Raw genomic sequence first — 16373 nt, 5'->3', positions numbered from 1 at the left:
AGCAAGTACTAGGTAAATAATAATGATTTGCGCCTCAAAAAAAAAATGCTCTTCTCAGTTCAACATGTTAACAATCATCGCTACTCATTAGGGTTGCCAGATTTTTAAATCCTCAACCGGAACATGATATTGAATGACCTATTTTAAAATTTTGTTTTACGCTTTTTATACTTTATAGTTAAATTAAATAATTTACTAATAACCTATTGTGTTTATTAATCACCTATTAACATTTTCTCTTCAATTGTACTGTATCATTTTTAATATTTTTATAAAATATGTTAAAAGTTAAACCAAAATTAATTTTACAGACCGTTAGGCCTCTTACTGTATTTTCATTCATTTAACCAAGCGTTATAATAAGCGAGAAAACTCTTTCTGCTGGAGCATACAAAAGATAAACTGTAAAATGAATTGTAGAGCTGTGATATCCTTTTCTTTGAAATGGCATAATAGCTGCATCCATTTTTATCACTTGTAATTTTTGTCTTCGTTCCTATTATTTCCTCTTTCCACTCTTGAACTTTTAATAACCAATACTTATAAACCAATACAAATTCATCAAAGATCTTGGTTTGAAATATAATTTTTTAGTCTCGATAAAAATTTTGGAATATTTTGTAAATCGTATCTATTACACGTAGAAGTAGGTAGTTGGTACGAATCTAGTTTTTTTATTAAAACAATAAAATCTGCCTGCATAGTTGTAAATAATTATAGTTAAATTAATTCGCGATTATGGAATAAATTACTAGGAAATTATTTTGTACTGCCTTGATTGTTGGAAATAGTGAAAATCTCACGGGGAAACCTTGAACTATTATTTTATACTACATCGGGTTTCGTGTATTTTTTTAAAACAAATTGCTGGTGTCGTAACACTTAATAACAATCTGATTCCTCGTCCTTCATACTACCTATATTATACATAATATATTTTTGTCACCACTAATAAATACTTTAGAGTAGTCCCAACATTTTTCAGAACCAGGGGCAAATCAATACCCACCCCTCAGGCCTCAATCATCATAACACGATACTAAGATAATAAGAATGAACTTAGAAAATAGAGATTTGCAAATGTTAGCAAATTTGACCTACAACGATCATTGAAACCTTCAATATCGGTGTTATGACGATAGTATATGATAGTAAGTTAATGTATGAAGTATGTAACTTATAATTTTTAGTAGGTAGGTACCTATTGAAATAACACTGGCAACTGTATTATAGCTATAACCTACACTAGTATGCGAGACTAGACAGTAAATACTAAACAACACATTTTTTTTTTTTTAACATTTATTTGGAAAATATACGATCTGTAAGGTATCTGTGCCGGTGTTTATGTGTTTTTACGTAAGTTTACATGAGTTTAAGGAACTACCCAACAGTAGTACTTATGAAAGCAACGAATTTAGATGTAGCCATGTAGGTAATAACGAAAATATTGAACATTCAATAACATGGTTAATAACTTTAGTCACCGTCCGACTTTGATATTCCACGTCGATAGTCGATAATTATTGAAATAACAAATTTCAACAAAGAAATTTGCATATTTTGACTATTAATTTTCGCACTGCGACACCGCGACATCAATAAATTACAATTATTATTTATCATTTAAGACAGGGATGGGCAACTCAAAGTTATAAGATTGGCAATTTTTAGAAAATTAAAATCTAGAGGGCCAGAGCATAGAATGCAAAAAAAAGGGTCATTCAAAATATAAATTTTAATTGGTGTTAAACAGATTATAGAGAATAGACGATTAACTTGAAAATTGTATGATGTAATTTGAAAATGTAGCTAGGGCCAGATTAAAAAGTCTCGTGGGCCGCCAGTTTCCCACCCCTGATTTAAGATGACAGAAAAAATTGCATGTTTAGCTATTTAAAAATATTATATAATATTACAAACTGCAGAAACGAAAATACAAAATGAAATAGTATTAGGTAATGGATTTTCATATAGAAATAGATTTTGCAACAGTAGACCCTTATGGGTAAATCCTAATTATATTACCTATGTTGTATTATTATTTATTATCCAACTATGAACTAACACATAAGTGTATCTGAAGTTTTTTTTTGTGGGGAGAGGGCCTAAACCTAAACCTTTCCAAAAATCGTGCCTGGGGAAAATTTATCTCATAATTTTGTGGAAGGTACCTATGTAGATATGGATTCATCTACGAATTGATGATGAACGAAATGACAATTTTGTAATTACTCCTTTTTAATAGAGGGTTTTTGAAATATGGGGAATAATATCAAAAATTGTGGGAATGTCGATCTCAAGTATGCTTGATGAATGATGATATATTCAAATCTGTTTTCAGAATTCTTATCACTTTACTATATCAATTGGTACGTTTGGCAAAGAACACGTCAAAAATTTTATACCTCGTGCGTCTTAAACAAAAATAGAAAATCACCGCAGTTATTTTTCGAAGCGAATTAATACATAACCACGATGAATCACATAATTTACTTCAAAAAATTATTTCAAATTCAACAAAGAGAAAAACAGCTGACCAAGGTATTTATAGACCATTAAAGATTATTACTTATTAGGGAAGATATTATCAACGTTTAACCCTTTTATGCTCCTTGCATGACATTGTTGTTGAAACAACTTTTTCAACCCGACTGCAGTTCGATCAGGTTTTTGGTAACTTTATACGGTCAGGTAAAACTTTCGATTGTAGGACTCGGACACTTTGCACTAGGCATATAGCCATATAGGTATGTATAAATAAAGTAAATTATTTAAAATACTGAAGTCATGAGTCAAGATCAATTATATTAAAAATGCTATTAAGTTTATATAGGTACCATTTGGTATAATATATCAAATTATATAATTTATTAATATACTATAGCCTATAGGTAATACCAAGTAATGTTTAGTTGTTACCTAATCTGTAAATTTAAAAAACTGATTACTTTTGACTTGTTTATGTGTTATTATTTATAATATTTGAATATACGAGTAATAAAACATTAAATTAACAAAAAAAATGTCCACGATTTCCACAGACGTATATTAAGATATAATATGCACTGCAGTTATAAAGCATATACCCAATTTTTACCATGATTTAAAAAAAAATTCCAGTCAAGCCCTAAATATTAATCATATTTTCAATTAAAAGTTTGCATAAGAGGCATATTATTACAGGTAAGTACGTGCATGTCGTACAATATTTGTATACTCTGCAAATATGTATGCAGTATTTAGGAATCATTGTTTGGTGGTGCATGTAATGGTAATAGGTACGATCATTCGACTGCAGGATTCTCCAACGAAAGAATGATAATGGCAGGGAGTTTTGGGCCAAATTGACCAAAATCATACATAAGCTTCCCTTTTCGGCCAAACCAAAAAGTTTAATATTTAATTTATGTTATGTACCTACATAGAAAAGTATTAAAAATATAAGTTTAATAATTAATAATTATTTATTTTTGTCTTGTATACTTAATTGAATTTTTATATGTTTATGTATAGGTACCTACTTATGTCGCATACCTAATGATTATAATTTGTATGTATGTAATATATATAAACTGCAAATATACAACGTTCTATATATCATATATGTGTGTGCGGGAAGTACGGAAATGAGATAATGCTTTGGTATAATTAAATAATTAATGTGTAATTATAAAATATGTTATCTAGATAGATAGATAGTTATTATTTAGTTACCGTGTATACCTACCTATACCACATGACCTAAAATTGTCTAGCAAGTTATTCTATTAGATAAACACGTCAACTCGATCTTATTGAAGAAAACACAATTATTTACTATATAGTTCATAATGCTCAATATATTATGACTTACCTTTTCGAATTGTTATCGTACGTTTTTGCTGTGAAAAAAACTACTGCGTAGAAAAATATCTCATTCGAGGTACGTAGCATCGCCAACGAGAACCGATTTTCGTCGAGTAGTTGACTGTTAAAATCCACCGACATCCACCTACGTTTTGATTTTGTAATTGAATATTGTACTGTAGTCGAATACTTAATGCTTTTCACGAGTCATTGAGAGAAAAAACTATGCACACCCCGATCACAGCAGTTCGTCTTTCACATAACAAGCGATGAACTAATAAATAAAATATTTAGGCGTGAGTTTACGACAGAGTAGAACGATCAGAGTGTAAGACTGTAAGGTTCCAGCTGATCATAATAATATTATGTTATTCATTATCGATTCAAAAAACGGGTACTACACCGATATCGGCGGAAACTAGAATTCATTTTTTAGTTAAATGGCGGAAAACGGGTAGTGTCCAAAATGCAGTGGAACCGGTTTAGAGGTTAGGAAACTCTTCGAATATTAATTCTAGGTATATGTTAACAAATTTAAAAGTTTAAGTTACCTAAGTATTGGTGTTGACATTTTAATAAACATATATATTATGTTTGATATATAATATATAACGAGTTACAATCTATAGAGGTACATCTGCATAGTTTATTTTTTAGTTTCATTAATTTGTTTAATCATTAATTTAATATTTATTGGTAATATTTAACTTTAGCCAGAAGCTTATATACCTACACATACATAATACATTTTTCAAACTTAAACTAATACTTTTCACAAACAAAACTAATTGGTAATTTTAAGTCATTTGTACACCACGAATACATATCCATACTGTTCCACGGTACCTACCCGATAAAGTTATACATGTAGTTTTAAATTTATGTATATGAACATACAAAAGTACATAATAACTAATAAGCAATTTTGATTACAAGTAAAAGTATCTAATGGGAATAAAAGCCGACAGATTAAATTAGGTGGTAAAATCTCTAGGTAAGGTTTTTTTGAAACGTCTCTCAATTATGTCTCTGGGAGTTATCGCGATAGATTATTATTTATCACCTAGTTTAAATTAAACACTTCATCATAACAGTTACCTACTCAATTAAATACACTACTCGAAACCTACCATAGAGCAAAACGACTTCGTAGGTTAGTGGTTGTATTTTTGGGTTTGTAATTTATATATTTTAAGTGTTAAATGCGGTTGCCAACTACTGCTAACGATTAGACGTCAAATCTGTATCAACGGATTTCCTGAAATGTGCACAATTCGTAAATATATTCTAACACTTTTGGGTGAGAATATAATACTTATTCATAATGGATATCTGGAAGTCTGAGAATACAATAATAGGTATGACATATTTTTTTATAAACATTTATTATTTTATTGTACAATTGGTATTAACCTACAATAAGACAATATTCGTGTAAATGAAGTGCGACGTACATATATTTTACAAATATTAAGCATATTACCTTTAACCCCACACAACTAGTTGTAATTAATTATTTCATATGGTTATAGCGAAAAATTCGAAACTCCTCTTAAGCCTGAATGAATCAATAAAGATTTTAAGCGATGCGCAAAGAATATAATAAATCGGGTTTTTAAAGAGTGCAGATTCAAGGTTGTTTCTTTCATTTATGTCATCCCTTATGGCAGAAATTTCAACAACTTTGAGTTATAGAGTCTTAACTAGAACTGCTACTAAAACTTCAACTACAACTGCAACCAAGCAACTTCAATAACTACAAATAGAATTATAACTATAACGATTAACGGCAACTGCAACTAAAACTATAAAATAATAGAACTGTTACTAAATCTACAGTTACAAATTAACTATAATATTGATCGTTTATAGTTTAGGTAATTGAAATTTAATATTTTTATGTATCACTACAATAAATATTTATAGGTACCTACTTCCTACTTCAGTGTATTGGATAATACATTTTTCTTTTGTCATTAAATTAGAGCCAATTTAGAGGTAACTATAAATGTGTGGATTTTTTTTAACGTTAAATTATTAATTTCCATATTCTAATCAATATTCATACACCTAGGTAACGTGTCATGAATTTTAAACAAAATTTTTGTACATAATATTATTCATAATCCTAAATAATATGTACTTAATATATTCTTTAGAATCTAACCTAACCTAACCTAAATTAATTGTATTTTTTAGAATTATAAATACACTGAAATTTATTATTTTATTTATTTTTTAATGAGCAACAAATTGGCGAAAAAAAGAATAATTTTTATTTTGCATCTTTTTATAATATTTTCATCACTTATACAGTATTGATAAGAGACTAAATGTGAATAAATATTTTTAAATGTTTTCAACAAATAAAATTAAAAATAATTATGATCATTTATTATCCTGTATCTGGTCGGCCCAGCTTAGGTACCTAGATATCAGTGGTATTAAAATTACATATACTAAAATATAATTATCAAGCTTAACCTTTATTAGGTAGTATAATTTATAATTTTGCTTCTACTGTAGGTACTACCTATCTGAATTTTTCAATCGTTAACATTGTTATTATCAAGTGTTTTTGTAGTTTTGTAGCCTTGTAGGTACACGGTACATTTGTATATACTAAATGTGCATTATTCAAATAAATATTTTAATTTTACAATTTTCTTTAATTCTTACAAATTATAATTTATAATCAAATAGGGTCAGTAGAAAACGATTAAAATATATTTTTGGCAGGTACAACTGTTTTGCAAGTCTTGTAACATTTGTAAATAACGTAACTATAAGTTCGTTATTTTTGTTTTAAGCTTTTATAACTTTGGTCACTGGCCCACTAAAGTTTTGTATTATCTTTTGTTACATAAAACTATAAAAGACATTTTATTACAGCTAGAATTTTTCAATTTGAGTTGATGATATCACCAAATTGTACATATTTTAGACAATAAAATTATTAATTAGATAACTATTTCATATGTTATTTCATACATATTATGTACAATAATTTACTGATTTTCTGAAACAAAGACGGCGATAACTGATAACTTATAACTTATAAATATAACTGTACTTATAAAAGTTGTTTTTTCCACTAGAGATCACAATATTTCTCATAGGGTTTTGTTTCATGTCTTATAATTTGACAGACAATACGCTTAGGTACTGTAATAATATTTAGGTATATTAGGGAAATAGGGATTATTCTTATATAGTTATATGCCTGCCTATCATAATAAATAATAATGTTTAAATCTTAGTCAGCTGCAGTTATAATTGATCTAAATAGGACTAAAATGACTGTGTTAGAACTTAGAAATAAGCTTAATAACTGTAAATCTATCTGGATGGAAATAAATAAATATAATTGTATCATTATGTTTATGTATTTTTTGACAAATAGGTATTAAATAAATTGGTTTAATATTTTATAAAATAGCTGAAACCTTTGCTACCTTTATAGGTTTTTAGGTACCTACCTATTTGCATATCCACTTATAGTATAAGATGCAGAATTTATTAATATATTACAGACTATAGTATATTGTACACACGTAAGCCTAAATCCTAGTATTATTGGCTATAAATTATAATAAATATTATAGCTTTACGGCACGTGTATAGCCTCATAGATATACATATATATATTAACTAGGTACCTATAATAGTAGTATGGTCTATAGCAGGAGACAGGAGTGGCCAGCAGAGAGTCGCTATCGCCGTATAATCTATAATGGAAATAATATGAATTTTTCCGTGCAAGAATGCCAAGAACCAGATCGCTCTATTTTTCAAAACTTTTCAAGAAACAAAAAAAAAACTCCGGAGCTGTCTGGTTCTTCAACGGAAAATAAAACCAGATAGCTCCTATAGTTACATTATACCTACTTCCTATACGGATGGTTGGATTTGTCTGGTTCTTGTACAGAAAAACTCAACAGTTTTTGCTTCAACCAATTCAATTAAAACCCAATTTTTACGAAAAATAGAGCTGTCTGGTTGTTGCACAGATCCCTTCAATTATGAAGAGCAGAAAAAGAAATGATACCTGTTTTATATTAGTAAAAATTAAGACACCTCTAAAGGCTTCTTCTATTATAAGATTAGTATCTATAACTTCAAAATTACAATACTTCTACCTCAGATTATTCAAATGATGACATTAAATTTTTTAAATTTCAAAATTCACATGTGTATTTACTATATTTACGAATGTTCAATGATATTATTGTATTATTATTTATAGGTGAACTATTTTTGTTAAGAAAATGTGTTCATTTTTGTAACATAAAATTCAAACCTGTCTAGTAATTAATATGACGTAGACATTGACATGACTTATGTGAGAGATGCATGTTAATAGAAAAAAATTAATCGAAAATTAATAAATATTAAAGTCCATACTCCATAAGCATATCTAATGATTCTAGCGATGTGACGAACTCTATAATAAATAATGGATAATGATTAATCAATGTATTTTTCTATAAGCCCTTAAAAAGAACTGCATAGCTAAAAAAACATAGTTAGGTAGATAGTTTTTAACTATTGGTTACAGGCTTGCTTATGCATTAAACTCGATTGTCATAATATCAAACTATAATCACGAAATTAATAATGACAGAAAATTAAATAAATATAATCCTTGGGAGGTTTATTAATACTTACCTATAGTTAAAAACGCATCAGTGCATCACTCATAAATTATACATAACCTATTTTCTTGAAAAGGGCAACCTTTTATAAATATATTATATGTTTGAGTGTTTCACTAGTCCATTTCTGTCCTCACTGCAGTCACACACATACAGTTGAATTGAATAAATATAAGCCGGCAGCAACTATTGTAAGATGTATCTAGTAAATACAAAATTTTAAAATAAAATAAAATTTCCTTTTTGTAAAACATTCTTTAAACAATGAATACATACCAATGTAAGAGATTTTTTTTTTAATGCATGGGTAAGTATACATTTTTACTTTGATTAAATTATGCGTTCTAGGTGTGGTATAGATGTAATTTAAAATACACGAACTATCCAGTGGTTACAAATTTAAGTAAATTCGTGTACCTATAGATACGCATTCTAAATCTCTAACGTAACAACATAAATACCGTGAAAACTCAATTTTTAGAAAAGGTTTGTATTAACATTGCCTATATTTATATTATAATATGAAGTTTAGCCGTTATAAAGAGTACCTATTCAGTCCAGTGTATATGATGCGTTATAGGTATACTTTTTGACAGGTGACGAATAGATATATTGCACGAACATTGATAATTATGAATATTCACTCCAATAATAACAGAATATTCAACCTGGTGTTGGCAAAATTTTTCGGATTCTATCAAATTTTGGACACCGAACGGCAACATTTCTAGGCCGTCACAATGTTCACTACAGAATTTTCGTATCTATCGCTCATTGCCTTCGAATGCCTCATGTCGGCTATGATGTGTTTAAATGGCTTGTATTATTGCATAAACAACATTGACGAGTCCGTACTCTATTTCGGCTTCGTGGTAAACATGCTGTACTCGAGCTACAAGATGTACATCGTCCTCAACCAATCAAAACTTATATGGGATTGCTTGACGATCACGCAGTTCGACTTCACGTCGTACGGTCTCCAGTACAGACGTACACTGGACGTGTGGCGAAATCGTGCCATTAAATCCTCGAACATATTCGCGATAGTTAATGCAGTAGTGTGTATCTGTTTTGTGGCGTGTCCTCTGGTATTCAGTAACACGTTTACAATAATGAAAAATCACGACGGCTCAACCAGTGCCTATCGCCTGAACGTTCTAAATTTATATTTGTTCGCCTCTGAAGACACTTACAACACACATTTTAATGTGTTTTACATCATCGAAGCATTTGGCACTGTCATTTTTGTACTTTTTATGGTTATTTTTGATATTGTTGTGAGTACGTTGGGCTTCGCATTATGCGGTCAGTTGCAAATAATTTCCAATGCGTTTGAATCGGTTGGACATGAATCCCACCACTCCCCAAATAGTAAGTACTTACAGCTTTTACGTGCTATTGTATTAGAAAAATTTAGTGTGGGTTGCCTATTAATTATCTTATCAGGGGTGATCGAGAGGTCATGTGGCGGACCTTTACAGTTTTAAGTGGTGGGAAAGGGGGCGAAATATTTTTTTGTATTGGAAAATGTGATTTTAGGTCTTTGTCTAACACACGTGGAATATGCGAATTTAAACATGTTTTTATTTCAACGTATCGATTGATCTAATTAAGCGATAAGAGTTCTGAAAATAGATTTAAATTTGTCGTTGAGTCGACTAGAGAATCTCTAGTAGAGATCTATTTCCCCTCATTGTTTGTTTTTTGATTTTAACTTCTACAAAAATTGAAATAATAAATTGAAATTTTTCTTTTTTAATATTAAGTATGACTTTCTTAGGAATTAAGAGGAACACAATAAAAAATACTGGAAATTCGAGCCCAAGTAGACTAAATGAGAAATTCAAATTTAATTTTAGAATTCTTATCGTATCACTCGATCAGTTGGTACGTTGGAATAAGACCACAAAGCTTATCACTACCGCTATCAAAATCGGGAAATCTGTCCCGGCCCCACATAATTCCATTGTTCTGCATGCGTTAGACAAAGACAGAATATCATCACTCCAATCCCCTTAATTATAATAATAATACAATAAAATAAATACAACACTAACGTTTATATTGAAAATAAACAAAATAATACATTATCTGTGATATTGTTGTATACAATTTAATTATTTTAATTTATCAAGTAATAGATACCTCAAAATAACTAGATATTTATTGAAAAAAAAAGTATGAAACGAAGTTGTAAAACAATATTCAGCCACCAAAGATTTGTCAGCCCACCTAAATATTGTTAATTAAAAAGATATACAAGGCACAAAGTATACCTATAGTTTTAATATGATGTGTTTTGTAGATAATATTGAAAACAAGATTAAGTTACGTAATGAACATATTATTATAAACAATATTTCTGTGTACGAAGACTTAAAAACAATTATAATAGACCATCAAAGCATTCTGAAGTAAGTGCCTATTAATTTTGTTTTCCAAATATAAAAAGTGCTATTAATTTTGATCTTACATTCAACAATCATATTATTTAATGTAAGTTATGTATTTATAATTTAAACTATATTAACATACCTACTATAGATACATGAAAAAATAATATTATCAACAAAATAATTAATTAGTCATTTTAAAGATTTTTAAAATGTTCTCATGTGAAGGAAAACAATACATTTATTAGTCATATTTATTTTTTCTAGTGACTATATAAAGTTTCTTTAGGATAATAAGTTTAAAAATTGTTTATTTTTATATTGTAGGCAATGCTGTTTTGTTGTATAGCGTGAGTTTTTAAAAAAAAAATTGTCTCTTTTTATACAGGAAATATGATGAATTTTTATCAATATTCCGACCAACAATGTTACTGCAAGTATTTGTTTTGTCGTATTCGATCATTTTACTTTGGTTCATTTTTTTAATGGTAGATACAAACATAATGAAACACTAGCATCTAATTATTATTTAGATAAATATAATTTTGTTTTTCAAACATTTTGTTTGTATATAGCTAAGTAGTTTTCACATGTTATTTATAATTTTCTATACTTACGACCAAATCTCATATTTTTTATACACTTAATGTTTTTAGAGTTTTTATGAAGAAGATTTTACGGAATCTATGGCTGTGATAACGTTGAAAGCTGGTTTTGCAATACCTTTTTGTATTTATCAAATGTATATATCTTGTCATATGTTTGAAACCTTACACATCAAAGTAATTTCGAATTTATATATCTAATTGACTAATTCAAATATTTATAGTATAGGTATTTACATTACAGAAACTTTACCCATACAATAAAATACGATTTAAAAGTACCTACAGATATTTAAAAGTAGTTTCTTCTTTTGGAGCAGTAAAAATCTTTCTATTTAACTTCATTATATTTTGTTTTAACCAAGTGTATCCAGGTGGCACTTTATGAAAAATATTCCTATTAAATAAGTTTAATTTTCAAAATATTTTGATTCTTTTTAAGTTTTTAACAGACATTTGAAATTTTTGATTTTGATTTCTAGAAATAACGATAAAAAATGTATTATAATCAATATAGTATTTAGTACGTATAGTATATAGGTATAATGCATAATAAATAATAATGTTTAATCTTGTGTAAAAATATTAATATGAAGGGTTAAATTTCCGTAATGAGGTTAGATTTGTTTTTAATTTTTTATAGTAAACTATACCGCATACTTCAGAAAATTAAGTATGACACTATGACTATTGATTATAATATTCAATACTGTTCGTTGTAGTTCTTTTTTGTTTTTTATCCTTGTAGTTTACTTATTTGACATTAATTTTGGAATATAATAACTAATAACGAAAACGAAACCTAAACCAAGCATTTAAAAATCGGGTAAGTGGGTAACGCTCTTTGGTACACTAAATCATTGTATGTGAAAAAAAATTCTGAGGGCAAACGGTCTGTTACCAGTGTCACCCTATAATATTACTAAGCACGTATATTTTATGATATTATTGTGATTAAATTAAATGTATTTATTTAAATAGGTATTAAACATAAAAATTCATTTTCATCGAACCAATTGCATTTGAAAATGTCATTGTGTCTATAAAATATAAAAATATGCTATACAAGTTTCAAATACCCACGAATAGTAGTATATAGTTACAAAAACAATGTTGTATTGTTCACACTGTAACCAAAAAATATAACGAATACATAAAAACAATTTTTCTTACAGATATTTCATATTCATTTTTGGACGAAATTAGATGTTTAAACAAAGAATAGCGATTTTAGTTATTTTGTTGTAATTTAAATGTTATATTCGCGGGTAATTTAACTATTATGTATATTATTATATTTTTTACACTCAATGACACTTTCAAATTAAATTTTTTTCTGACAAAAAATAATGTAATCTACTGTAGTACTAATGCTAAGTAATGTATAATAGTAAAACAATTACTTAAAACACAATAATATTAAAGGCTGACAGACCGTCTTTACTCAGAATCATTTTTTGTATTAAATGATTTTATATCATTGAAGTCAAATTTAAGTTTTAGTAAATCCATTGCTGTGACTTCTCAATACGCCAAATGTACAGCAGAGCGTTATCCACTTACACATTTTTTGTATATTTAGATTGCATTAAAAAGTTTGTAAATAAATATAACTATATTTTTTTTAGAAAGATTCTATAATATTTGCGTTGTATAGTTGCAATTGGACAGAAATGGACATGAAATGTAAAAAATTGATTTTGTTAACAATGAGAATGAATAATGCGCACCACCAAAAATTACAATATACGAGGACAAGAATTATTAACATGGAAATATTTTATCATGTATGTATCATGTATGTATTGTTATAATTATACACATTTAGTGATATAATCAATGACATATATTAAGTATTTTAGTTGGTAGTGAAAGTATTATTGTCCCTAATATTTTTAATTTAAATATTTTTATAATAAAATGTCCAGCTCCAAAGTAATGCACTGCAGTGTTGTAATTCTAAAATTTTTAAAATTACATTACGGATTTTCGATATTTTTAAAAATTAGATACATTCCCTTAAAAAGTACAATATTGTTAATTGAAAAATGTTGAACTTTCTTTTATACTTTGATCATAATATAATATAGAAAAAAGTTAATACCACTATAAATAAAATAATATTAGTTTTCAAAGATACGCATAGAACTCATGTTAATTAATAAACAATTACATAGTAAGTACAACTACTAAGAGAAAACATAGAAAGTCTATGAAGTTAAATTACTGCATTACTTTTTAGGAATTTAATTCCAATTCCATTTTTTTTTTATATAAATATGTTTAAGAGGACGTCATATTCATATTTTCTCTACGCTTACTAACTGATCACTTAGCAGCAAATTTTACGTTCAGAATAAGCCATTTTAATAATTCATTACAGATTCTAAGCGGAGCATTTAATTCATATATTTTGCAGTGATATGTGATTTTACAATTTTTTTGTCTGTCACTACCTTTTCGATCAGTAAAAATGAATCTTCCATTTCAATACTTTTTTTAACAGGACTGTGAATCTAGTTGTTCCTTTAAGAAGTAAAAAGTAAAAATGTCCAGGTTCTATTCTTAATAATTGAGGAAAAATAAAAATAGGTGGGCAAGTTGGTTACCACTCTAATTTACAGCAGGCGTTGAGTGTACGAATTTCGTCATTGTAATTCAATTGTAATTCAACAAGCTAAACCATTTCTTCATCCTTCGTTAAGTCTATTCTTGTCGCTTCAGGTGTTTTTGATAGTCTATAACTGTTGACGTATCTAAGATTTTTCTTGACTTAATTCGGATCCCTGTGAAGTCAACTCAATATTGAGGATGCCTCATGTCTATTTTTTTGTTTTAATTTTTTTATCCTTGCCGCTGCCTTTCATCTTATGTTTGAAGGATCTACTCCACATAAATTTGTACTTTCCGAATGTGAGTTGGTCTGAACTTTGTAGCAATCTCGTAATTGGTGTATCTACCGAATTTAGTGCAACATCTATACTTGTCAAGTGGCATAATGATAGAGCTGTCGTTCTTAGGACATGTTGGTCTAAACCTCATTGAGAACCAACCAATTTCTGAAGTAAATAGTATTCCTTGTTCTTATTTAATTTTTGAATTATAACAAAGGCTTTTATACGGCAAGGTTTGATCAAGTTTGATGCAAAGGTATCTTGATTCATCACAGTGCTCTAAGTCTGTATTTAAGATTCTGAGAGGAGCGATGAATGTATTGATTTTACAATGATGTGTGTTTTTTATTATTTTTATTTTATTTTTATTTTTTATGTCTGTCATCACTTTTTGAAGCAGTAAAAATCCTCCTATTTTCTTCAATATAATTTTTCTGGTAGGAGTGTGAATCTAGATTCTAGATAGTATATTGGTGGGTCAATAGTAAAAAATTCCCAATAATTTTAAAAAGCGGCAGGATAAGCCAGTTTTTGAAAAAATTGATTTTGTTTTTTATAGTGTAAATCTAAAAATAATAACTGGAAATAAATGGAACTGAATGTTTATATTAGCAATATATTATGCACCACAACATTTTCGTAATATTGCGACTCTTCTTAAGGTATTTATTTATAGGCATAAGAAAATTTCGAGTTTTATTTGTTTTCTTTCAATTTATTTGACAGTAAAATTATATTCGTTGGGTCAAAACTCAAAAAACTTGTACATTTAATACAAGACTAATACCTAATAAAATATAATGATACTGTATCATTATAGAATATAACATATACAAAATGCATAGTCACAATTTTTTTGTAAGCATTTGAAGTTCAAATTTGGACAAAATACGTAAAAATCTCGAAAATATGAAAATTATTTTGAATTATAAATCCATGAAATTTTTTTAAAAAAACTCTATTTCGTAAATGTCAAGTAGAAAGCAGTTATTTGTATTTCATAAATGGTAATATTGTCATATTGATAAGACATAAGCACAATACTAAGATAAAGTACAAAATAACAAAATCACAACCGACAATTTGGATGTTTCTTAATGATCTATAAATAAAAAATATCAAAAAATTTAAAAACCTCATAAAGTATCTACTTTCCTAATAATTTATTTTTCTCTACCTCAAAACAGAGCAGAATAATATTACATTATTATGTTTATTTGAATATTTTTACACAATAAATAGTACCAGAATATTATTTTATTTAGGTAGTTTTAATAAATATAATATCTTTTTTTTAAATTACAGACTATGCGTGTTTGTTACACAATTATAAATGTGTTACAAAATTGTAAAAAAGCAAAATTGTTTTAACAATATCAAGTTTAAATGTTGGGTATGTTACTTTAACAATTAATATCGTTGTTAGTCTTAAACCTTAGTTAGTAATTATGTTCATTCATAATGTATAACTTTAAAAGTATCATTTACAGCACACGTTTATGTATTTTTTTTAACACGTTTATGAAATATTTCACCACTTAATCATAATCATATTTTTTTTTGTGGCTAACTGGTAATTTTTTTTAAGTCTTATGCTTATGTAATAATGTTTATGTGAAATAAATGAAAATAATAAATTAATTTAATTGAACAGATGTACTTGTTGGCTATTGCCGCTATTGGTTTTACAATAATGTGTGTTTTTACATTTTATTTTTGTGTCTGAACTTCTGAACACTTTTTCTAGCCGAAAAGATGCTCCAATCATTAACTCCGAGGGAGGTCATTTCTAGTAGCAAATTGGATCTATTTTGTACTAGGCAAATTTATCAGGAAAACATTATGAATATAAGTTAAAATTTTGAAATTATTATTGAAATAACTATTTAGTAACCATGGTTAGGTACCAAAAAGTTAGACCGTCTCCTCTCAGAATCGTTTACATCGAAAACCTTCAAAGATTTATCATTGGATTCA

General features: G+C 27.8%; 1 protein-coding gene across 1 annotated transcript; it reads left to right on the top strand.

The window, feature by feature from the left end:
• Window positions 1-11322: 11322 nt before the first annotated feature.
• On the top strand, window positions 11323-15871 carry LOC111038350. Its single transcript, XM_022321403.1, has 4 exons — window positions 11323-11385; window positions 11554-11679; window positions 13131-13289; window positions 15702-15871. Exons 1-4 carry the CDS (start codon window positions 11323-11325, stop codon window positions 15765-15767), a joined length of 414 nt encoding a protein of 137 aa, XP_022177095.1. The 3' UTR covers window positions 15768-15871.
• Window positions 15872-16373: the final 502 nt, after the last annotated feature.

Source organism: Myzus persicae, unplaced genomic scaffold (genome assembly GCF_001856785.1).
Source record: "Myzus persicae strain clone G006 unplaced genomic scaffold, MPER_G0061.0, whole genome shotgun sequence".
Lineage (NCBI taxonomy): Eukaryota > Metazoa > Arthropoda > Insecta > Hemiptera > Aphididae > Myzus > Myzus persicae.
The sequence above is the reverse complement of the archived record's forward strand: the minus strand, read 5'-3'. Positions and strand labels throughout refer to the sequence as shown.

Excerpts from the sequence above, each read along its gene's own strand:
- LOC111038350 (XM_022321403.1), top strand. The coding sequence starts at position 11,323 with ATGTTACTGCAAGTATTTGTTTTGTCGTATTCGATCATTTTACTTTGG. Across the intron at positions 11,680-13,130 it reads TTGAAACCTTACACATCAAA|AAAGATTCTATAATATTTGC; the intron begins GTAATTTCGAAT and ends TATTTTTTTTAG. Across the intron at positions 13,290-15,701 it reads ACATGGAAATATTTTATCAT|ACTATGCGTGTTTGTTACAC; the intron begins GTATGTATCATG and ends TTTAAATTACAG.